At 44.2% G+C, this 24,580-nt stretch overlaps 1 protein-coding gene across 4 annotated transcripts in view; it reads right to left on the minus strand.

Annotated features, from left to right (window-relative positions):
• SNX9 (sorting nexin 9) overlaps positions 1 to 24,580 on the minus strand; it is a 108,243-nt gene that overhangs the window by 34,627 nt on the left and 49,036 nt on the right. For 3 of the 4 annotated variants that reach the window (XM_027601247.1, XM_027601250.1, XM_027601249.1), the window contains exons 2-6: positions 23,984 to 24,070; positions 20,642 to 20,716; positions 19,260 to 19,385; positions 4,424 to 4,592; positions 2,306 to 2,456 (exon numbers count right to left, since the gene is read on the minus strand). In XM_027601247.1, the coding sequence (XP_027457048.1) occupies positions 2,306 to 2,456; positions 4,424 to 4,592; positions 19,260 to 19,385; positions 20,642 to 20,716; positions 23,984 to 24,070 (608 nt within the window). The remainder of the gene's footprint in view (positions 1 to 2,305; positions 2,457 to 4,423; positions 4,593 to 19,259; positions 19,386 to 20,641; positions 20,717 to 23,983; positions 24,071 to 24,580) is intronic. The other variant, XM_027601248.1, reaches the window with a different exon arrangement.

Raw genomic sequence — 24,580 nt, forward strand, 5'->3', positions numbered from 1 at the left:
CTGCGATATAATTTATCATGCTTAATCACCATAATCCATTTACACATTTCAGCAGACTGGAGGTACCTTAGAGAAAGTTATTTGTATTTCCAGGACCCAGAGGAGTAACGGGAATACACGAAATGTTTAATGGACTAATCTGGAACAGTTTTATTAAAGAACCTGTACTTTTGCTAGAAAATACTGATGGAAAAATTGGGGGATTACACAGAGTGACAATTCCCTGACTAGACTGTAAGCCTCTGAGTGCAGAGGTCCCATTTCACATTTCCACCAGTATTCTTAGGGATCACAGCAAACCTCTAGGGCCAATTCATTTAATACTTACTGAACAGCAGTGCAATTTATTAATTCTTTCAGTATTATCAAGATGGACTCTTATAATGCTCGAGTATACTTCAATTTCTAATCTCTTCTAGTGTAAGGTTTATGCTCCATGACAGGAATATGGCTGTCATATAAAACGGATTAACTGCTGAAAAATGTTAATACTTTAAAAAATTTTAATGACTGTTGTGAGTCATTTATATATTAGTCTAGTTAAATAATAATAATAAAAAAAGAGCCACAGGATTTTAAACAGCTCTCAGCACCAGAGAGAGAGAGGGAGAGAGGGATGCCTCAGAGGTTCCGGGTCAATTTAGGATTCCTCTGATTTGGTTTCAGCCTGAACTGAAATTTTCGAGAATTTTAAATTAAAGCCAGCCCCTTCACTTCAGAGATGCAGAAACTGAGGCTCAAACGGGTCACCCCACTTCCCAAGATCATACAGCAGAGGAGAGCAGGTGAGCGTGGGGCACGGGAAGGCAAGGGAAAGCAGGGTCAGGAGCCTGGGCACGAGGCAGAGCCTCCCTAACCAGCGGGAGCCTGGGCAGGAGGCAGAGCCTCCCTAACCAGCAGGAGCCTGGGCACGAGGCAGAGCCTCCCTAACCAGCGGGAGCCTGGGCACGAGGCAGAGCCTCCCTAACCAGCGGGAGCCTGGGCACGAGGCAGAGCCTCCCTAACCAGCGGGAGCCTGGGCACGAGGCAGAGCCTCCCTAACCAGCAGCCAGGAACGCTAGGCCACACACGATGGAGTCCGCTTCCTCGTTGTCAAAATGGAGCTGAGAGGTACTTTACAGTAAAATGGGTTCCAATGCACTTGTATTTTATGCTAATTTACATCACTGCAGACCACACTGAGAACTTCACCTTCCACTCTAAGAAAAGGACAGAGTCAATGTGAATGACTTATTTTATTATGCATGCAACTGAACATGAAAATACATAATGGAAGAAAGTGGACAGACAAGTAGGAAGAACTTGCAGCTAAAAGCCAGCTCATCCAATCACTTGATGCTCTGTAAACACACAGAGGGGAACCGGTAGGACTCAAACTCCCACGTGTGGATCTAGACCCAGACCTTGACATCCAGGTACACAGCAAACATTCTGTTTACAACTGTTTCCAGACACAGATTAACACTCCTTCCTGCTCTGAATCATGGACTTGAAACATGGAGAAACAGTGGTGGTAATTTTAGAAAAACTCTATTAAGCACACTGCTCTAAGAAGGGAATTTGAGGCTTCCTAGGGAAGTCACAGATCGTGTTTCCTTGGAGCTAACTGTGTGAGCTACAGACTCATGCAGTCTCTGGGGAATCCCACGGTGCTCTGTCCACACTCACCCCTTCCCACGTGCTTCCCTATCGGGCACTGTGTCTACAAGTACTGTTCCAAACTCTTCTCGTTTTAAATCTCAGAGAAATCTAAGTGAAACAAAGTCTTACGACATACTAGGCATAGTAGTTGAGAGACTGAGGGAATGACTGGCATCCTGACTTACCAGCTGTGCAAGCCTGGACACACACTTAACCTCTCTGGGCTTCAGTTCTTCCCATAGTGAAATAGAGTCTATGTACTACAAAGGGATACGAGGGTCACATGACAGCTCATGGAAGCCACTCTGCACAACGCCTGGCCCACAGTAAGTGATCAACAAATAGGGAAACATTTAAAGGAGAATTATTATTATTAATATTATTATTTTTAGCTTTCTTGTGACATCAGCAATGAGACCTCAATGTGCCACGGAGTTGACAAAGGTAAAAAATGGTATTTGGCAGATCATTAAACAGAACAAGTATTTCACTTGAAAATGAAAAAAAAAAAAGTTCTTTCAATAAGCTTCTAAAGCTAAGATCCAAACAGAAATGATCAAATGACACCCCAAACTTCCCAGATCACTGAAAAGAGGAAAACCTCCTCGGATCTCCCCTCTGTTTCTGCGTGGAGTTCATGTTCCCCGATGCCCTTTAGACCTACTTGTTGAGTGGCAGCTTCATGGAGGAGGAGCCGGCCCGGCTGTTGCCCCGCTGCGCGGCCCCTGCTTCTGCTGACTCTGAATCCTTGAAGTAGGGGGCAGCGGCCCTGGGGTCGCTCCAGTCTTCGTCCCACTCATCATCATCACCGGTGGCTAGGGGCGGGCACAGAACACCACCGGTGAAGAAAAACAACATAAAAATGGAACGACCTCATTTTCTGAGAGTGACCACTGACTGCGTTAGCCAATTAAAAAAAAAAAAAGGAGAGAAGGCGTAGCACAGGAATAAACGGAGATGCAGAGTGAGGGCACCCTAGACCGTGGCAAGGGCTCCAACCCTGGACTCTGCCTTTTGGTGCACAAGACAAGTTAGAAAAAACGAGGCTGTCAGTGTGAGGGACTTCAGGGAAGCGCAGACTAGGAGCAGCTCCGTGGAGGAGACACAAGCCAAGCCAGCACACAGGTAACTCTCACTTTATAAACTTGGAAATAAGCAGATCAAATACCCTTTCGGTAGCGAATATTGGGGAGGAAGGATGGAAGGCAGATAATAGATTTTTTTTTTAAAGATTTTTTTTTTATTTATTTGAGAGAGAATGAGAGATAGAGAGCACGAGAGGGAAGAGGGTCAGAGGGAGAAGCAGACTCCCTGCTGAGCAGGGAGCCCGATGTGGGACTCGATCCCGGGACTCCAGGATCATGACCTGAGCCGAAGGCAGTCGCTTAACCAACTGAGCCACCCAGGCGCCCGGCAGATAATAGATCTTTGACAAGGAATTCTTTAACACCAAGGATAATACAGGTGAAGGAAGGACGGGGGGCGGGGGGAAGAGAAGAAATGCGACAAGGGGGCATTAACAGCGCCCGCAGCCTCCCATTGGAACAGTGGTCTCTGCCGGGTACATACGCTGCTGCTGGCTGCCCCGCCCCACTTCCTCCTCCTGCTGTCTGGGCCCCGGTCTCCCACCCTGATGGCCTCACGTGTCCTTTTACCATTAGACAGAAAAATGCCCTGGGGTCTCGGCCCGAGGGTGCCGCCGAGAGACAAAGGCCAAAATGAAAACGAAAAAGAACAGAATGTACTGGAAGGATCCGGGCCGAGCTGATACAGAACGAGGGGTCAGCTGTGCGGTCGCAGCCCTTCCACGGGCCCGTGACTCCCAGCTACGAGTGGGAGCCTGCGCCCTTCATGTCTCCTGCGCACAAGGCCCCTGCCACTAGCACATTCGATCCTCCGCAGGATGTGCTCATCCACGGGTCATAAAAAAATGAGGGGCGGATCTCTGTCTTTTTATTTAATCTCAGAACAGACATAAATACCCTTTTTCTTAATTCCTGAATTGCTTCCCTGTCTACAAATTCCTCTTTTGCCTCTGTATGTCCATTAAAACAGGTAGTTAAGGAAAAGGAAAAACCATTAAGTCAGACGTCAAACCAGCAGGTGATAAATCATACTCGATCTGTATAGACACTTTTTGGGCCCAAGGTTTTAAAACAAATGTGTGTCGGCTGCTAAGATTTTAGGGCGGGAAGAGGGTATAAAAACGGAGATGGCCAGTCTCCGGCACCGTGGAGGACCAGGACCAGGAGCTGGGTCTCCTGCAACGGCGTCAATCCGCTGGCGACAGGGGGACTGCCGTGCTCTTCCACCTCCCACAGCCACGGGGCCGCTCTGCTCTCCTGCCTTACGAGCCTGGCCCCTGCAAGCGACTCCGATGCGGATCGTGGAGCTGGGACTAGAGATTATAATTAACGACTACCCACATTTGGGCCCAGAAATCTAGGTTTGCGGTTAGTGACAAGAGCATCTGAGAGTGCTCCTTTGATGAAATTCTATTTTTAAAATATCTTTTTTTTTTTTTTTCAGATTTTCTTTCTTTATCATTTGAGAGAGAACAAGCGGAGGGGAGAGACAGAGCGAGAGGGAGGAGGCTCTGCTGAGCAGGGAGCCCGATGCGGGGCTCGATCCCGGGACCCCAGGATCACGACCTGAGCCGAAGGCAGACACTTACCCGACAGAGCCACCCAGGCAGCCCTGATTAAATTCTATTTTTAACTCGGATGCCCTCCCCAGTCACTTTCAGGGTGGGCCCGGTCACCAGCAGAGCGCCCCTCCTCACCTGGTCCTTGGTAGGCCTGGGGGTGACCAAAGGCGGTGTCCCAGTTATTGGAGGTGTTCCTTTGGGCCGTGGTCCCCTCTGGCTTGGCCCCCCAGCCATCCGTGCTGTCCCAGTTTCCAGATTTGGAAGCACTCCAGGCTGACCAGGGGTCATTGCCACTGCTGACCTGCTGTCAGAGGTAAAAAAAAAAAAAAAAAAAAAAAGGAGAAAGACTATTTGTGACTTCTCAAAAGCATTACTCAATTCAGTAGGAATCACTTAACAATAGAATATACTAGGGGTGCTGCAAAAACGGACATAAGTTTAAAACAATTTTAAATTTAAATAATAATTTTACATTTAAATAACTAGGTAAGGAAAGCACAAAGAGCAGCATCAACCTGATACATTTTTTTTTTTATGTTAACTTTTTGCCCTGCTTCCTTGGAACCTGACAACCAGTAACAAAGGGACTATGACACGTGGCTGTCGTACTCGAAATTTCTTCTCCCCGACCCCCCAGCAAGTACTTCCCTGAACTGTATCCATTCCCAAGGATGTTTTCGTACCTCCACTGCATACATACACGGTCCTAAATAACGGCTTTAGGTTCTTAAAACTGACCTACACAACATTACATGGGATGTGTCTCTCTGCAAGCTGTCTCGTTTTCACTTAAATCGTGTTTTTGAGATTATCCATGCCGACGAGGATGTGTTTCATTTGCTTTAACTGTTTTAAAGCAAATCCACTATATCTTTGACTAGGTTTTAATTTTTATATGGAAAAGTAAAAAAAAAAACAAAACAAAAACAAAACACAACGCAAACAGAGTAAAAGAATATGCCGGCCACCAGGCTGCCGGTCATTCTCTTCAGACAACTACCACCAATGAATTCCTTCCATATACTTCATCGAACATCCCGCGTACAGAGGTCCTTTTTGTTTCTAAACCTTTGTGCTCTGCACTTATGTTCGTTTTTTTCATTTCACGGCCTGACGTGTTCTCTGTGGTCCATCAGCACAGATGGGTGACGTGGCTCTTCCCCATGGCTTGTTCCACCATATTTAACTCCCACAGCTTCACCAGCATATGCCGATGCTCACGTATCGTGCTGTCAGTGTTTTGCTACCGTAAATAATGCTGCAGTGCACCTCCCTGCACATCCTTCCCCACGTGTCCAATACAACTACGTGCAATTCCCAGAAGAGAAACTGGCGGGCTAAGGAGAATGGGCTCTCTCAGCTGACAGATTCTGTCAACCCGCTTTCCAAAGAGATTGTACAGTTCCATTCGACAGTTCCATTCCTACACTCCCAACTTGCCAACGGGTTCTGCCATGCATAAAAGGGGCTGCCATGCTCCAAAATTAATTTTAAAAATATTTTCCCAATTATTCCTTTACGTAATTTTACAGTTCAATTATTAAGAGCGTAAATAAAACTTTGGAGAAAGCAATACATGGCACCTGGTTTCAAGGACTATTACAGTGAGAGAACCTGCAGCCCACTTCTCACCCTGCCCCGTCCACTTGAGGCAACCACAGTTTTGGGGGTTTAATTCCTTGATTTTAAAATCGTAAATCTTTGATTTGCCTGTAATTTACTTTGGTGGGAGAAATAATGTGGGAATCTGACTTAATTTTTTCTTGTAGTCAGTCTGTTGGCCTAATACCATTTACTGAAAAATCCATCTTTCCCCTACTGAACTGAAATGTCACCTTACTCTTATGCTGGACTTGGGCCTATTTATGGACTCTTTTTTGTCTCCTAGGAATCCATTTGTACAAGTACCAAGTGACTTGTGAGCCCACTAGATAGAACAGCATTAATACTTTAGCAAAAATCTTTTATTGGTTTATTTTTACAAATCAACCTTAGCATCAGCTTAATATTTTAAAAGTAAAACAATCTAGGGGCGCCTGGGTGGCTCAGTTGGTTAAATGTCTGCCTTTGGCTCAGGCCGTGAGGGTCCTGGGATCGAGTCCCACGTTGGGCTCTCTGCTGGGCGGGAGCCTGCTTCTCCCTCTCCCTGCCTCTTCCCTTGCTTGTGCTGTCAAATAAAATCTTTAAAAAAAAAAAAAAATTTAAGAATTAAAAAAAAAAGGTAAAACAATCTAAACGTTTGCATCAGAATGTCAAATTTTGAAAAATGTGTTGATTTTTACTTGTATCACCTTAAACTTACAGATAAATTCAGGGAAAACAAACAGTGCCTTAAAAAAAAAACAATTTCAATATTGAATCTGTTTATCTAACAACATGGAATAGCAAATTTTCCCCTTTGAGTCTTCTTTCTCACATAAAAAAAAAAACTTGTGTTAAAAAAAAAAAAAAAGGAACACAGGAAGGGGGAATTTGCAAGAAAATTACCCAAACTGTCTAATATACCTAATGCTCTAGAATACTATCGTGGTTGGCCTTTTTTGACACATGTGGGGAAAACTGCTGTCACACACCAGAACCATAAAAAACAGAGTGTATGTTTTACATGTGAAGTATGATTCCATTCAAACATCTCTTATACCTTCAAGAAAAAGAGTGAAGTTACTAGTGATTCTGCTCTAAGTCAAATATTAACAGCAGAAGGACATTTCATCCAGATGCCTGTGAATTTCTCAAATATACACCTTACATGGTGATACTCGCAAGGCATTCTAGCGGACACTGTAAATGAAGGCAGTCATGCTGAGGGCCTGCCAAGCACACTTCACTTAAGAGAAGCCCTTCCTCCCTGGTTTTCTTTAAGGAGGGGAGTTATACTCAGCAATATATACTCTGTGCTCTCCAAACTCTATGAGGTTTTTATTTTCAGAATGAGAACTTCAAGAAGTACAGAAATTTTGGATAGTAAGAGGACAGTAAGTACAGACATTCATTTGTCTAGTGTTTCCATCAAGCCCTGACCGAGCGCCGCCCCCCCCATGAAATGATAGGCTGAGGGCAGCACAGTCAAGGGCAGCACAGTCAAGGGCACGGGTTCTGGTCAGGCAGCCAGGCTGAAATTCTGGCCGGGAATTTCAGGCTTAGAATTTGAAACCAGGCAGTCTGCCTCAGATTCAGAAAGGCTGGTGCGAGTTACATGAAGGAAACTGAAAAGGAACAGAGGCTTATAAAGTAGAACAGGAAGACTGAGGGTCAACATTGCCGTGACGTTAAGACTATAATGTTAGCAAAAAAAGATTTTCATCGACATCGAGGAAACAATCAGATGTGAACCAGTCACAGCAAGTATCCTTAAAAAAAAAAAAGTTCTTTTGAAAACTACTGCGTTTAAACAAAAACACTAATTTGAAAAGATACATGCACCCCTATGTTTACTGTGGCATTATTTACAATAGCCCACGTGGCCATCCATAGATGAATGGATAAAGACCACACACACACACACACACACACACACACACACACACACACACACACGGGGACTATTACTCAGCCATAAAAAAGAATGATTTTGCCATCTGAACAACATGGATGGACCTCAGCACAATACTAAGTGAAATAAGTCAAAGACAAATACCATACGATTTCACACATATACAGAATTTAAAACAAACAAACAATGAACAAAGGGGAAAAAGAGACAAACAAAAAAGACTCTTAAGTACAAAGAACAAACTGGTGGTTGCCAGACGGGAGGTGGGGGATTGGTGAGCTCCGTGAAGGGGACTCAGAGTATACTTATCAAGATGAACACTAAGAAATATACAGATTTACTGAATCATTGCATCCGAAACTAAAATAACACTTTATGCAAAGCATACTTAAATTTAAAAATAAATGAATGAAATTTACAAAAGAAATTAATTAGGGTAAAAATAAACAAAACTACTTGGTTTATAAATTGCTTATACTGATTGCTATATATTTGGTTACCTATATGATCTCAGCTCCTACCTAGGTTATGAAATCCCTGTAGGCAAATCTAGTAATTATTTGCTTCCTTCTCTGTTGTTTTTCCTGGGACATTCCCTCTACCTTGTTTCAAGGTGACTCTTGCTGATAAATCTTTCAAAGCTCGGCCCACTGGACACCTCTCCAGCTTCGATCACTGACCTCTCTCTCTCTCACTCTCAGATGGCCTTTCCTGACTTCCAGCGCCCCTCCTCTAATACCAGCAACTAGTAGCCAGCTCACACAGTCTGTCTCCTCCTTTCTCTGAATCTACCTTGCCATGCATTGGCCTCTGACCTCTGTCTTTTCAACCCCTAATATCCCTTCTTGGGGCGCTTGGCACAAACATTTTCTGGGTGCTAGATGCCAGATCTTCAAAGCCCAACCCCTCCTGTGACAACCTGCTAGGATGACCTGGTTTAATCACCCCGTGGCCTCTGACCCCTTTGCCCTCAACCCCAATAACCCTTGTGCCCCCAACCGCAGGCATTTGGCTGAACAACCCATTCTGCTCCTGAGCCACGGCTTCAAGCCCAGAGTGGCCTCTTCTCTTCCTTTCTTCTGGCCTTCCTTCCTCTCTCCTTCTGTAAGGGCTTCATCGTCTTCCTTACTGCCCTTTATGGTACCAGACAGCTCCTGACTGTCAACCACGTGACTAAGAACCCTTCATTAGCTCTCACTGCCCACGGAACAGATCCCCAATCAAGTGTCAGTGACAAGCTCCCCCAGGTGCAAATCCCAGCTGCCCTGCCAATTCCTGCCGATTCCACCCCGTGTCTCCACGCCCCAAGGCGGCCTTCTGGAATATACTTCACCTGAAACAATCACCTCAGTTGGGGAAAAGGGCTACTTTGAGGGGCTTTAAATGTTTATTTCCTCTTGCATTCAAGTTTGAGCTTTACCTTATTTATGGTAGGAGAAGGAGAAGATGAAGAAGGTGGTGACTGGCTGAGACTTTCAATACAACCAATCTGAGCCAAAATATCCACCTTAAAACAAAAAGGGTGCTCAGTAAGTGAATAAAAAAAGAGCATACCAAAGCTTTTAACTAGAGACAGCAAATTCGTGGCAGGGCTAAGTTCACCAGAAAATTCTAGCATGCGGTGCGTTCACAAACATTACGTGCAAAAGCAAAGCCCCAACTGCGGAGGAGTGGGTTATGGTCAGTGCGCACTCTGGAGACTGCTGCTGTCAGTCACATCACGGTGTCACTGAAGCACCAAAAATAATCCTAAGCAGCACAGAAGGAATGGAACAAATATCATGCGAGTCACACAGCCAAGGAAAGAAACTCCAGAGGAAACACAAAGCCAAGCTTTTCAGAATGTTAAGATGTTGAACCAGTGTTTTCAAAGCCACTGGGCACGTGAGATGAGCAAAGCCACCTGGCTGACAAGAAGGAGACACGGTGTCACAGTGACGCCCAGCGGGCCCAGGTGAGGGCAGAAGGAGCCAGCCAGGCCGTGCCCGCACGAGCAAAGGCCTCTGGTGCGTGCTCTGGAGGCTCTCCCTGGCTCGGTACGCAGCGTCCTCGTGACAACAGGTAACGGATATGCTCCCATGAAGCTACTCAAGGCCAAACTGGAACTGGTGTCAGGAGGAGAGCTGTGGAGCCCCGTTCCGAGGCTTTGAGTCCCAGCTCTGCAGTTCTCCAGTAGGGAAGTCATTACTAGAACGCTCACATGGTGTCACAGGGATGCACTTTTCAGGTACAACTCTCTTGTTAAGTTGGTGGTATTATTTCCATTTTCTAGATGTAGATAAACTTGACTTTGGAAATCAATTAACATACAAAGTAGGCTATCAACATGATCCAGTTTTCCACTTAAAACTAAAACTATTGCTCTGGTCCCACTTGAAAAAGCTTAAAAATAATGTGAAAGGGTTACACTGTTTCTAAGTAACCTAACTTCATGCCAGAACAAGACCCCAAAATATTTATGGGAATACAAAAATACCCAGCATATAACAAGGTAAAAATCACAAGGTCTGGCTTCCAATAAAAAATCACCAGGCATGAAAAGTAGCAAAAAATATGAGCCACAACAAGGAAAAACCAATCAGTCAAAGCTGACCCAGTAATGACACAGACAATAGAATTAGCAAGAATATTTAAGAGCAAGAAAGCTTCCAGATATTGATGAGACAGAGGAAACATTTTGATGGGCTTCCAGTGGGTGGTAATTTTAAGCGTAAAAAAGAAAAACCCACGCCAGTGGGAACACACGGGATCAGTGGAAACTCTTGGGTCCTCAACAATACCAAAAAAATCGGAAAACTCATTTGTCACTACTTGAGGAGCTTATATTAAAGCAACTTCTTACCTGGAAAACTGGCAGTGAAAGGGAAAGAACTGGACATCTATACCAAATTCCAGTAGAAACTGTTTTCCAAGGTAGCTAACCAGCTCCAATTGATAAAGGAAAAGTGCTATTTTACAGAAGAAAGCCACCTCAGTAAATGTGGAAGAAATCGCTTTATTGATTCAGGCGAAGATACCACCTGGTGGTAAACTATTAGGTGAATGATTAATAGCACTGAATTAACACCAGACAGATTACCTTCTGGTCACAAGGAGAGAACATGACCAGACGGTGGAAGCAGAAGACTGCCATTACCCTGACCCGAGGTCATTCTGATCAGTAATGGTGGGCTGATTCTGATGTGCTGTAGCATTAATATACAATATCCCTATGGTATATTCTTGCCCAGAATGTTCACTTTGAATCCTTTTGAGACCTTAGGTACAGCTTCCAATTTACAAGTACAGAGGAGAGAGGAACAACTTGACAATACCAATACCAAAGGAACCATCTGACAAATCCAAAAGACAGGAATTATACAGGAAAACCAGCTAAGAACAAAAAAGTCGGGGCTGTGCCGGAAAGAAAGGAGACGTGTGAGGGACACAGTGGACATAACCAGACCTAGAGCCTGGGCCCTACACGGAACGGCAGTTCCTAAACGAGCTGTAAAAGACGTTCCGGGGTCTGCTGGGTAGATTAAAGTTGGTCTGGATATTACACAAGATGAAAATTTACTGAAAAGGACTGTCACCTTTTAAAAGGTTACAAACAGTATGTATTGTATGTGTCTCATACGGGTATACATGTGGATAGCCACGTTCAAGCAGGGAAAATAAGGTATGGGCCAAGGTGTAAACAGTGGTGCACGGTGGGGACGTGATGCTTTTCTGTTGGCTAGCCTGAATTTTCTAATGTTCTACAGTGTTTACGTACTGCTTCTATAATAATAAAGGGTTCTTCTTAAAAATTATTTTTAAAGAAAATAAAAACACGAGTCCACAAAAATGATAGGTTCTGGTTTTGTTATATTTTGCTGTATTTTGCTTCTTACAGGACATCTTCCGGGAACCTGGACCAGGAAGAAGCACACCCCTACTTTGGCTAACAGTGGTGAGATCTGACTCGGTCGCTGGTCTCCCGGTAAGCACACAAGACATGGTCTGAGGACAACTTGCACTGCACACGTCACAAACGTAGCCACACGGGAGCCACTGGGGCAAGATGCAGGGAAGGGTAATGATGCCACTATTTCTCTGTGCGTCCTCCTACACTAGGCTGGACGTTGAGGGTTACTGAGGTCTGAGAATTAATGAAAAAGATAACGTATATTTCATTAAGATTGCTTTCTATCTGGCTTTCTACCAAACCAGCACACTGAGTACAAAGGACATACGACGGCTCAAAAGAAACGGATGGGTGGTCATGGCTTCCTTAGAGGAGACGCTCCAATCAATACAGGTCAATGCGGACCACTCGGCCTGATAAGTCTGCCAGGTAAGAGGAGTCCCGAATCACGGGCTCACTACCTTTTACACTGTTACCTTGGGGGAGAGGCCGTGGAAGCAATCGAAGGTTCCCCTTGTCACCACACAAGGGGAGTTCTTGCTGTGCCTCCGTCCCACGCTCACACGTTCTGTTGTCAGGTGGCTTATCTGCCATGGCCTCTCATTCCACTACACCCTCACGAATGGTCCCCTGCTTGGAAGCACAGATGGAAGTTTATAGTTACAAAATTCCTTCCTTCCAGGGCAAGACTTTGTCCAGGGATTTGCAACAGGAATGAAAAGAAAGTTGCTTGCTCTGTGAAGTCGGAGGCTATTTATGTTTTTCTTCTTCTTTTGTTTTGACAACTCATCTGTATGACTGAGGCACCAAAATCTTTGTGACATCTCTCCTTCATCCGACATATGATGACCATATGCCAGCTGTGTCAGGAAGCAGGGGCAGAAAGCGAATACTGTGATGTCCAAGCACATTTCAATGGTTTCTGACAAAGATTTAACTCTTTGTCTCAAAAGAGCCTACAGAGGGTACAAAATTTTCTTATGTAGAGAGCCCAGCCATTTCCACTCAGAATGTAGAAGAATTTGTAAAATTTCCTGTTTTGTTCCTTATAGATCTTTTGCTCAAAGGACATTATCTAACTGTAATTCATTTAATTCAGATGAACCTCTACTAACGTCACAAAACCACTGGTCAGAATATAAAACTTCTATATTCTTTAAAAAAAAAAAGATGAGGTTAGGTCACAAGAACCAATTAAAGCTGTTTGTACTGATTGGAAATGACCCAAAAAGTTTAACTGGTTTAACAAACCCTTTGTTAATTCACATTCTAAACCCACAGATGTCAACTCCAGTTATTTATTTTTTAAATACAGAAAATGAAAATTTATTTTATTAATTTGTCCTAAGAAGTGGGAAATATTTGTATTAGCTTAGAGAGTTGACTTACTTTGTTAGTGCAATGTCTTAAAATAGGTCACTGTATGTCCCAAACAGGATGATGCTACAAGTAGTTTCCAGACGGATCTAATAAAAGTCCACGAGAGACCGGCTTACAGACACTTCTGATGATGGGCTATGTTATAACAACGCTCACTGGCCCTTCATCAAAGCACTGTTCAGGTAAAAAACAAAACAAATCCTTCCCTTTCGTCATTTGTTTCCTGTTCGACGAAAACAAACAACAATGACAAACCACCCTCAACAATGAACTTCACGGCATGAACTTTTGGAAAGATTCCCTAGATGCATAAAGCTGTCTTATACAAAGCAAGGATCTGTGACCAAAAAAGCATGGAAAGTTAGTATCGCTAGCCTGATGCAGTTCTGGAGAAAATGTCAGCAAATCCTTTAAACAGATGTCTACAACCTTCTTTAACAAAGCCCTGTAGTCCATTAAAAGGGATTCATATGGGGGTGGGGAGACAGAGAGAACCTTTCCAATGGGGTTTTGTAAAGAGGAAATCTCAATAAACGACGGTGAGAAGTCTATGGCATTACAGATCTTACTGGACATAATGAAATAACAAGCAAACCTAATACCTGTGTAGAGCATTCTTCTGATTTATTTTTAAATGAATTACAAAATGGTCTTAGGATGGCCTAAAAATGGATTTTTTTTTTTGAGAAATGAGAAAGTAAAATGTAGTTCCAACATAAAATTACTATTGCCTTCTTTATCCCTAAACCAATTAAAAATCCTTCATAACAAATACCATTACACTGAAAAGCTCTGAATAAAAAGATGTTATTTCCCTAAATACCCACTTAACTTTGAGCATTTGTTTAATATCTAAATGGTTAAAAAGTAGTTAACAATCCCAGTGGATTTCCTGTAAGGGAATGAACTATTTCTGAATCAGCAGATGGTAGAATGAGGTGTAATGATGGCTCCTAGTCCTCCAGCCAATGCTGAGAACAACACAACCTCCCTTGGCAGAATTCAGGTTGAAATCAGTAAATCTCCTAACATTTTCCACCGTAAAATACCTTTTGCTGTATTTATGAAAGAACAACAACAAAATCATTCCAACATGTGCAGAGCATTCTATTATGGTGCAAGGCCTCTTACAGGTTATGGGAATAGAAAAAAAAAATAAGACAAAATCTCTGCTTCTCACCAAGCTTGCGAGTTCACAAATAAATTTGTGATAAGAGTCACCAATAGCACTACGGGAATCGAGAGAAGGAAAGACCAAACAAGGCTTCAAAAGGGGTGCGGTATCTGAGCTGGACCTTGGGGGCCGGGCAGACTTGAGAGACAGAAGGAGTTATTCTCCCGTTCTTGGAGGAGAGCGCAAAAGAGACAGAAGGGGGACTAGCACGGGGCATATCTGCAGCAGAGCCCGTCTGGCCCGGAGCCTGATACACAAGGAAGAATAACGTTAAGGACGGGGCCTTGTTGGGGAGTCAGAGAAATACAACTGAGGCTGGAAAAGTATCTAGTGGCACCTCAAGAGCAGCTGCGTTTCTCACACGCCTTCCCTACTGCGCGTTGCCCCAGGTCTGCATGGTTACCGACAGGACGGGGACCACCTGCTCCACACACGGCTCTCTCGACGCGTAGAACTGGTCTCGCGCTTCAGGAGGCAATGGGGGAGCCCCGAGAGTTGCTCGAGCAAAGAACTGACATACTTACCGTCTTATTTTAGAGGCAGTGGTATCTGAGCTACTAAAGCAAACAGTTATGAAGTCCCTGCTGAGTACCAAGCACTGCTCTGAACACTTGAGCCCATCTCTCCATTTGCGCGTTCCTGCCATTCCACGGGAGTTTCCAGAAGAGGAAGTGGAGGCACAGAAGCCACGGCGCTGCCCCGGAGTCACACAGAGCCAGAGTCCTGGGATGAGAAGCGAGGGCTTTCCTGCCCTTTCCCATCTGAGGGCGCAGGCCACACCCGTCAGGAACCGGCTTGGCGAGGGTCTCACAGAGGAATAAAAGGAGGGCAGTGAGAACGTTCCCGAGAGAAGATACGGGAGAGTGAGAGAGAGAAACCAGTTTTGTGGGGAAATGCTGAGTGATCTGCTCACGATGCGTCTTGAGGAACAGAACGGAGAGGCAGACAGAGACGGTCAACAAGAAGCTGGCAATGGAGTAGACCAAAGAGAAAACTCAAGACTGGAGAGACATGTCCGTGGCTGGAGGAGAGGGAGAGAGGCTGTTATGAACCAGGGTAAGCCATCGAGAACATCCCTCGGAGAAGGGGAGAGGGGAGACGAGAAGGAAGAGTATTTAGGAAATGTCTCCCACGTGTAACCTCCTCCAAGGGCTCTAATCCTCCAACTCCGGAAGCTCATACGGTGGCGCCGGTTTGTCACACCGGGTCTGACCGCCAGGCTCAGGTGCGGCCCTTGACCCCGTCCTGCCTGGGCGGCAGCGGGGGAGGGGAGGGCAGGGGGGACGGGGGGCGGCCAGAGCAGTGGGTGAGGAACTGGGAAGCAGGAAACCAGAGACTCCCAGGGAACTGGGATGCAGCGCGAGAAACAGAGAAGCAGTTTATCCCAGGAAGGTGGTTCTTGCCAGTATTTAACGAAGATAGAAAAAGAAATCTCTCAAAAACCTTCAGATGAAACATCTAGGTTCACAGAACCTTTAATTACCGTGGAATCCACAGAGGCAGCCATATAGGAGGTTCGTAAAGATCTACTGTGAGCAGTTTTTCAGAATCGGGGCAATGGTATCATTTAAACACTGATAACTGGGTGCAAATCAAGATGAGGGCAACCGTCCACAGGTCTCTGAATGAGGCTGGTGGCACGGCCACCCATATGAATCGCCCTTGAAGCTGTAAAATCCCAGATAGAGAACTAATAGTGAAACTAAGGTGAACCACTAAAAAATGATTCATCTTTTCTAAAGGTAATGCAATAGCGGTCCTCATGCAACTTAAAAATCTGTATTTGAGTAAGAAAACAATGAGAATTTGATTCATTTCTGGGTTATCCTTTGATAAATATTCTACACAATTTGCATCTGTGGTGTATGTGTATTTGAGCCTGGGAAAGGTACCATTACCCATACTGATGTGCCTTTGAAAACAATCACACGTCCACATTGGTGCATCTAAATCTACATTCCTGCTCCCACCGGAAGCATGCTTCCCCCTGCGGGGCTGCCCTGGGGTCTGCCTGGCCAGGCCCCTCCTGCCCGATGCATGTGTCCCAGCCTCCTGCTGCTGGAACCACGCGCGGCGAAGCTTCTGCCCACGTGGCTGTGTTCCCAGAGCAGCTCTGCAAGTAAACTGCTGGGTCAGAGACTGCATGCATTTTAAATAGTAATGCATGTTATCAAACTGCCTTCCAAATGCTTCATCAATTTATCCTTCCTCTAGCTTTGCATCAGAACATGCCTGTCTGAACATGCCTTTCCTCATACTCGGTATTAAAACATTTTAATTCTCTGACCCTTTAATAGAGGACTCTAAAAATGAGTATTTTCCTATGTTTATTGGCTATTTGCACCTTGCCTGTGTGGGAAGAAAGCCAGATTTAAAATAACTGGTGCCGAGGAGAGCAAACACAGACTGATCCGGAGGGGTGTGCAGGGTGGAAAGGGGGGGTGCGCCCTGCATGGCCTGACCGGGGAGAGGTCAGGGCTGGCTCCTCCAAATAAAACTGACCCCTGGGAGAGCACACACTGCCAGAGTAATGAGAAAATCCCAAGGGGCATAACCCTGGAACAAAAATAGTTTTTTCCTATTGATATTTAGATAATGAAAGAATGAGTAAACCTGACAGCAAAAGTTTTTAAAAGCTACCAATTAAAAATGGCTGCCTGGTTTCTTATTCATGACATTTTTCATGGTATTTATAAACGCACCACCATTTTGGTCTATTTAAATTCTTCTTCTATTCCAGATAACTGAAAGCACAGATGTTTTTACTTGAGAAGGGGGCACCTGGGTGGCTCAGCTGGTTGAGCGTCTGACTCTTGGTTTTGGCTCATGTCGTGATCTCAGGGCTGTGGGACAGAGCCCCGCGTAGGGCTCCAGGCTCGGCATGGAGCCTGCTCAGGATTCTCTGTCCCCCTCCCGCTCTGTCCCTCCCTACCTACTCTCTCTCTCTCTCAAAAATTTTTTTTTCATTTAAATTAAATCCAAATGCTCAGTTAATTAATTATGGTCATGCTTTCTATATTTTGTTACTTCTAGTTTCAGTTCACTTTTTCTTTGCTTTCAAAGGATCTGGTTAGATTTAATGTTAGAATGGATTAGTAAAATCCACCTTCAAAAAGTTGGTTTTATTTCGACTTAATGCTACTCAGTTTCTACTGCTACATTTAAATACCGAGGAAGCTACTTCGTAACAGAATAAGACTTGAGCCTGATGGTGAATTTGTGGTCAGAGTGCTTTAGTCCATCCTGAGACAGTGGCTGAAGTAGGTCCCTGAATTAAAATAGGATGAGTACTTTTCCATCTTTTGTTTCCTTTGCTTATTCTAAATCATCTCAGCATCATTCCCTTTTATTAAAATGTCGTCTTTTACTCGATGCAAACCTATTTCAGGGATGTTTTTGTTTAATTGGTAAACTCAGCTGAGCCGGCTTTGCCCCCAGGGGCACGTGGCACCATCTGCAGATAATTTTGGTGGTTACACCCGAGAGCAACTCGATGTTGCTGGCCCGCAAAGAGCAGAGGCGAGGGGTGCTGCTAAACCGCACAACGTGGTGCTCAGGCCCCAGTGTCCACAGCGCTCATGCTGAGAATCCCTGGTACAACTTCAAGTGAGGCCTGACTGCTGTTTCTTCATGTTTTATCCTGAGTTAATGTTTAACTGACCAATGTTCTCAGGTATTCTACAGTAACAAAATGCAGGAAAATGCTCAACTACGGTGACCACTTTTGCCTCTGAATTTTAAATATTTGGGCCAGACTAATTTGTAATTCAGGATGTCCACCAAAAGCTATTTAAAAATGTATAAAATCGGGGTGCCCGGGTGGCTCAGCTGATTAGGTGTGTCTGGCTTCAGCTCAGCTCATGATTTTGGGACACTGAGATTGGGTCCCCGAGTCGGGACTCCCTGCTCAGCGGGGAGTCTGCTTTTCCCTCTCCTTCTGCTCCTCCCCTGTTCACTCTCTCTCTCTCTCAAATAAATAAAATCTTTAAAAAATAAATAAATCAAAATGTATAAAATCTGCAGTTAACATACGGTAATAGCACTTAGATAAATTCTCTTGTAAGGTTAAGATTTAAATATTCTGTAAGCAAATATTTACAGTGATAGGACTATGAGGCTTCACATAATTGAAAACATTCTATGTAGTTAAAGAATATCAAGAAATAACATGCCCTAAAGCCCATTTGTTTCTACGGATGTAGGAAGCGGTAACATTTTGATCTCCATCTTCTGACTTTTCTTGTTGCCGCTCACCCAAGGTAATCATTTAACGATAACTGAACTAGGCAGAGTCACCTAAACTGGTCAAACTTTTCATTAAAATTAATGTCAAATTTCAGTGTATTTTTCTCAACCCATCCCACGGCTTTAAGTTTCCTAGAGACAATGCAATAGCAGTGGCGAGCACTGAGCGCTGGATCTGTGGCCACTTTCACCTGCACTGCGTCTGCAAGATGAGAGTGTAAGAAACATGCCAAGGTCAGAGAAATCATTTCCTGTTTCGGCTGGAGCTCTGACACTCATCGCCCCAGCGTGGGACCCTGCCTTTCCTTCCCCACTTGGGAGAATATTTGCCCCTTATAGGGTCTGTGTTTGTATCATGCCAGACTTCTGGAAGCAACTCTCAACGAACACCCTGCATTCTCTCTTATAATCAACTTTAAAAACAGTCTTCAGGGACACCTGGGTGGCTCAGTCGGTTAAGCGTCTGCCTTCGGCTCAGGTCATGATCCCAGGGTCCTGGGATTGAGTCCCACACCGGGCTCCTCGCTCAGCAGGGAGCCTGCTTCTCCCTCTGCCTGCCTCTGGCTCTCTCTCTGACAAATAAATAAAATCTTTAGAAAAAAATAAAAATAAAAATAAAAACAGTCTTCAGCTGGTCTAACAGGCAAGTTTTTGTTAATGCCCAACAGAAATGCCACACAGACATCTAACAGCTACTTTGTGCTTTCAGGGAATGGCAACCGCTAGAATGCATCATGAGCCATCACAGAGGCGTTGCTCTCCCAGTCCAGCCAGTTGATGGAAGACTCACCTGGTTGTTACTGATGGCAGCTGACGAATTGGCCTGAGCCGTACTTGCTGAGAGAGAATCGAGGAAGGCCTGGTCAGCCACTGAATTTCCACAAGAAAATGGGTCTTTTCCATCATTGGGCAAAATCTGAATAATAGAAAGAACCACAGTTTTTTCATAGATTAGGAGTAGTTCAGAGTTAGAGTCTCTAAAAGCAAGCAAAAATTGTCATCTATTATGGAAAAGAGGCTTATATTCTTAAAAGGTAGGGTAGCCTTTGAACATCTATATTAACTATTCCTTTCCAGAAGTATGCAGAGTTCTAGAAAATGCAATCAATGCCAGCACCAACTTAAATCCCCAGATTGTTCTCCTTCTTGTCCATTTTTAGGATCCTGCCTGCACGGTGCACAGAGGTAAAGCACGACACAAACATTAAGACAGGTGGGCTGAGTCCAGGGGCCTGTGAGCCCTCTGGAACTGCACAGGCGAGCTTGGGGTGCATGCACATGCACAGATTTCTGAGAGGAGCCACAGATTCATCAGATTCTCCAGAGGGTTCAAAACTCCCCAGCCCAACTCTCCATCAGGAACAACAGGCAGAGAGACAGCACCCAGGTAAACATCCCCCCCGGGGCATCATTCCTCTCTGCTGGAGGGGAACCAGAGGCCCCTTGTTCTTGATCTCACTCCCGTTTTACTCACAGGGCACCAGGCAACCTTGGTTTCAGTTGGTCACCTGAGGGGGGAGAGGCAAGCTGACCAAGTACCCAGATCTCAAGTTTGAGTGACCTACAGACAACCAGCAGGGGGCGCCAGGAGGTTGGCTCAGAGTGGGGCTTTGTCAGCTGAGTGGGTGTGTCCCAGGTGGGAGGCTCCTTCCAGGGGCTGGAACACTATCCTTGCCATCCATGGGCACAGAGCTTAAACCAGGTTAGTAGCTCCCAGGAGCTCATCCAAGAGCCGCTCCTCTGTTTATGGGAATGGGAGAATGGGCTGAGGGATAGGTCCTAAACCAGCAGAGAGCAAAGAGAGCTCCTTAAAAAGAAATCTTTTTAAACTTTGTGAATGAACTCTGTAATATAAACAGTATTACAGGCAACAGCGATTACACAATATAAACAAAGGAAAAATAGGGACATTTATTCAGAATAATTAAAAGTTGCTCTCCCAAGAAGGAACTTAATTTAAATATCTGGAGTCACTCTTTGGAGCGTGGGTCTCTAGGTAACATTTTTTCTTAGTTCTACTTCAGTGTATTTTTCACGTTTTATATAATTAGCAGGTATTACTTTTACAGTGGAAATTTTTTTTATTAAAAATAAAGTTGCTACTTTCCGTAATTCATAAAAAGATGTCTGACAAAGACCAGGTTAAATTACTAGATGACAATAAGTTCTTACTTCAACATAGTCTGTGGGAACAAGCCCCCGTTCTCCTTTGCTGTTTCTTCCTTCCAGCCATCCTCCACCAACATCCTAATAAAGTTTAAAAGAGAGAGAAAACAATATGACATTATAGTTGGAATTTCCTACAGAAATTTTGCTTTGTTATACCTGAAAAAATAATTAATGTTAAGCTCTTTATTCCCACAGAGCTAACACTGTTCAAAGTTATAAATTTTTTTAAAAGGTTTATTTGAGAGAGAGGGAGTGCAAGCGAGTGAGGGTAAGCACAGAGCCTGACGCGGGGCTCGATCTCACAACACTGAGATCATGACCTGAGCCAAAACCAAGAGTTGGATGCTTAAGGGACTACTAAGCCACCCAGGCGCCCTCAAAGTTATAAATTCTTAAGGCTTCTCTTTACTCTGGAAAATGATATCATCTAAAAACAAGAAAAATCAAACAAGTGATCAAAGACTGAAAAGTAGCCCATTCAATAGGCTACAGTGTCATTCATGTGTAATTCCTCTCTATTCACTGGGTGGGGGCAGATGACAAAAATGCAGCCCCGACTGTCAAGAAGTAGACTGACACCCCCATTTCTGGAATCTGTGCTGTCCTTTGTGGCCTCTGTGGCCAACAGAATGAGGTGAGGTAGAAACAATATAGAGTGAGTTCAGAGTCTAGCCTCCAGAGGCTTTGCACGCTTTTTCCAAAAGAGCTGTGTGAATAACTTCGGTTGCTAGATGACAGAGAAAAAGCCCAATCTCCTGGACGCCCCTCCCCAAGCCAGCCAACCCTCAGCAGGGGAATCGCCAGACACCTGAATGACGACGACGTGTTAAAGCACTGAGCCCCCAGCCGCCCACCAGCTGGTGACTGCAGGCACGTGAGGGAGCTGAAGTCAGTGGAACCATCCAGCCAACCTGGAGGTTCCTGAGCAAGACAATAAATGGTTGTTTGTTTAAGCCACTAAGCTTTGGGATTGCCTATTATCTAGGAAAAGCTAACTGATCCATGGCTCCTTCATTCTTCTGGGTAAACAATGTTAAATTAAATTATAAAATATACTAGAATTCCCACTTTTCAATCTATTGTCTCAACAAAGTCCTACTTTTTCACCTTAAAGTTAAGAGTTGTCTTAAGTTCATAAATCATGTCTCAATTAGTTAATACCTATCTGAATTTAGAAAACATTTTTTTGAAGATTTTATTTATTATTTATTTATTTAGAGAGCGAGCATGCATGTGGGAGGAGGGGCAGAGGGAGAGGAAGAGAGGTTAAGCAGACTCAGCTTGGAGCCCGACGTGGGGCTTGATCCCATGACCCCGAGATCATGACCTGAGCCTAAACTAAGAGTCGGGTGCTTAACTGACTGAGCCACCCAGGCGCCCCAATACTACACTCTCTTTTAAAAATCACTTGAAGGGACACCTGGGTGGCTCAGATGGTTGGGCGTCTGCCTTTGGCGCAGGTCGTGATCTCCAGGTCCTGGGATGGAGCCCCGAGTCGGGGCTGTTCTCTCTCCCTCTGCCTCTCCTCTCTCTTGGTCATTCCCCATTCTCCTTTTATTTTTATTATTTATTTATTTACTATTTTTATTACTATTTTATTTTATTTAAATAAACAAATGGCTTATTACATTTATTTAAATAAATAAATGGCTTATTTTTATTTATTTAAAAAACAGATTTATTTATTACTATTTATTTACAGATTTATTACTCTTATTACTAAGAGTTGGGTGCTTAACTGACTGTTTTTTAAAATAAACAAATAATAAAAATAAAAATCACATTAAACCACAACTTTGTCCATTTCTGAGCATGACAACACCTTAAATACTATTTTACCAGGAAATGAAGACTATTTCTTCATTAAAAAAAATCAGATAAGGAATCTTTAGTATCTCTACTGATTAAAAATAGAAACTATTTACTTATATACACCTAGCATATTATCTAAAACTATATACACCTTTCCTACCCAGTCATTCTTTTTTGTATCTAAAACATATTAAAACAGGTTTTGAAAATACTATCAGTTTTAAGAAGCCACCATACTCTCCTGGTCATTCCCGCTCTCCTTCCCTGGTCTCTGCGCTGCCCCAGGCCCCTGTCCCTCCCACCTGGAGGGACACCTGCACCTCCTCCTTCCCTTGCGAGGACGTCTCCAGCTGTCCCAGCCACCTTCTGCACATGCTCCTCTCAAAGGTGTCCCGAGAGCTGGCCTACCCCCAGCTCTCACCTCCAGCTCGGCCTTTCCATTTTTAAACTGAGGCAAAGCTATAGGGAAGGGTTAATTATTTACTATTCTTCAAGCTCCACATATCTAACAATAAACTCATTTAATCTTTCCAAAGAAGCTTTTCTCCCTGACTCACATACTTAATAAACCCACCATTCTCTCAGGTCAAAAGCCAAAACTCTCGGGGGTCCTCGCCTCTTTTCTCTCCAACAGTATCTAATCTGGCACCAAGGCCTCCGGGTCTGACTCTGCAAGGCCTCCTGTGTTCAGCTTTCTTCAATTCTTGTTGCTACGACCTGAAGTCGCATCCCCAGGTTCCAGCCATGCCAGTTCATTCGATACACCTGTGCTAGATTAATTTCCTGGAAATGCAAGTCTCACCACATCACCTGCCTAACAACAACATCAACAAGAAAATCCTTAAATGAATCCACTACTTACAAATGAAGTCCAAAGTCTACATCCTGGCCCACAGATCCTGCCTGATTTGGCTTGAAGAGCCAGTTTTCTTAGCCTGTCTGCTACTGGCACATATGTGCCCCGTACCCCTGGGACCCTTGTTTACATGTCGTGTTCCCAGCAGAGAGAAAAAGCAGAGGCTCAGAGGCCAAGCAGATGTGGTTTTGCACCCTTGCTCTGCCACTTATAAACAGAATGATCTTGGGCAAGTTTGCTTACCCTCTATGTCTCATTACCCTCATTTGTAAAACACAGATTAAAAGTGCCTAGCTCACAGAGTTCATGGAGAAAATATGTCAAGAATACATGTGCAGTATTCAGCCAAACACCTGGCTCACAGGCTGTCCATCAGCCTCAGCTATGACTTCCAAGAAACACTGAATGCTTTCTAATCTCTACACCTGGGATCTGGCTGGGATCTGTCTGGGACATCTCTTTGTCCATTTCTGTCTGATGGAACCCCATCCAACTACCTTTAGGGGACTTAACTTTTATTCACTGTTTAGAAAATATAGAGTCTTACTTCGCCATCAATACTTCATAAACAACAGGGTAAAAATTTGTGTGGGTTTGAATTATCAACTTATTAAAAAAATAGAATCTTAAAAATAATTATTGTCCTTAAGAGACCATCAGATTTTAAAACCTCTTACCGGATTTGTAATTGTGATGATTTCTCCTTCATTAACCGTCAGTTCATTATTGCCAGGCTCAGCAGCAAAATCATACATAACCCGAGCCTATTGGGAATAGAGACAAACAGGAAGTTACAAATGTAAACTTCACAGTAAAAAAAAAAAAACAATCTTTGTCTTACACTTTGTAAACATGCTGGTATGAACACTCATGACCGTGGCTATGGTTGTTTTGAAATAAAGGAAGACATGTTACCAAAATGATTCGTCAGCCCTATTGTGAGGAAAGAGGACACCAACGGTGAGGGCCCCTGCTCTGTTTTGGAAACAGGGAGGGTTTCTGGTAGCTGCCCATACTGCATTCAGAGATCAGATCCCAAAATGTTCTCAAAACACACCTACTTCATCGGGGGCGGGGGGGGGGGGGAGAAAAGCATGCCCTCTGTTTCTTTCTTTTTTTAAAAGATTTATTTATTTGGCGGGGGCAGAGGGAGAGAGAATCGCAAGCAGATCTGAACTGAGTGCAGAGCCCGACACAGGGCTGGATCTCAAGACCCCGAGATCATGACCTGAGCCCAAACCAAAGAGTCAGACACCCAACCAACTGCGCCACCT

Source organism: Zalophus californianus, chromosome 7 (assembly GCF_009762305.2).
Source record: "Zalophus californianus isolate mZalCal1 chromosome 7, mZalCal1.pri.v2, whole genome shotgun sequence".
Lineage (NCBI taxonomy): Eukaryota > Metazoa > Chordata > Mammalia > Carnivora > Otariidae > Zalophus > Zalophus californianus.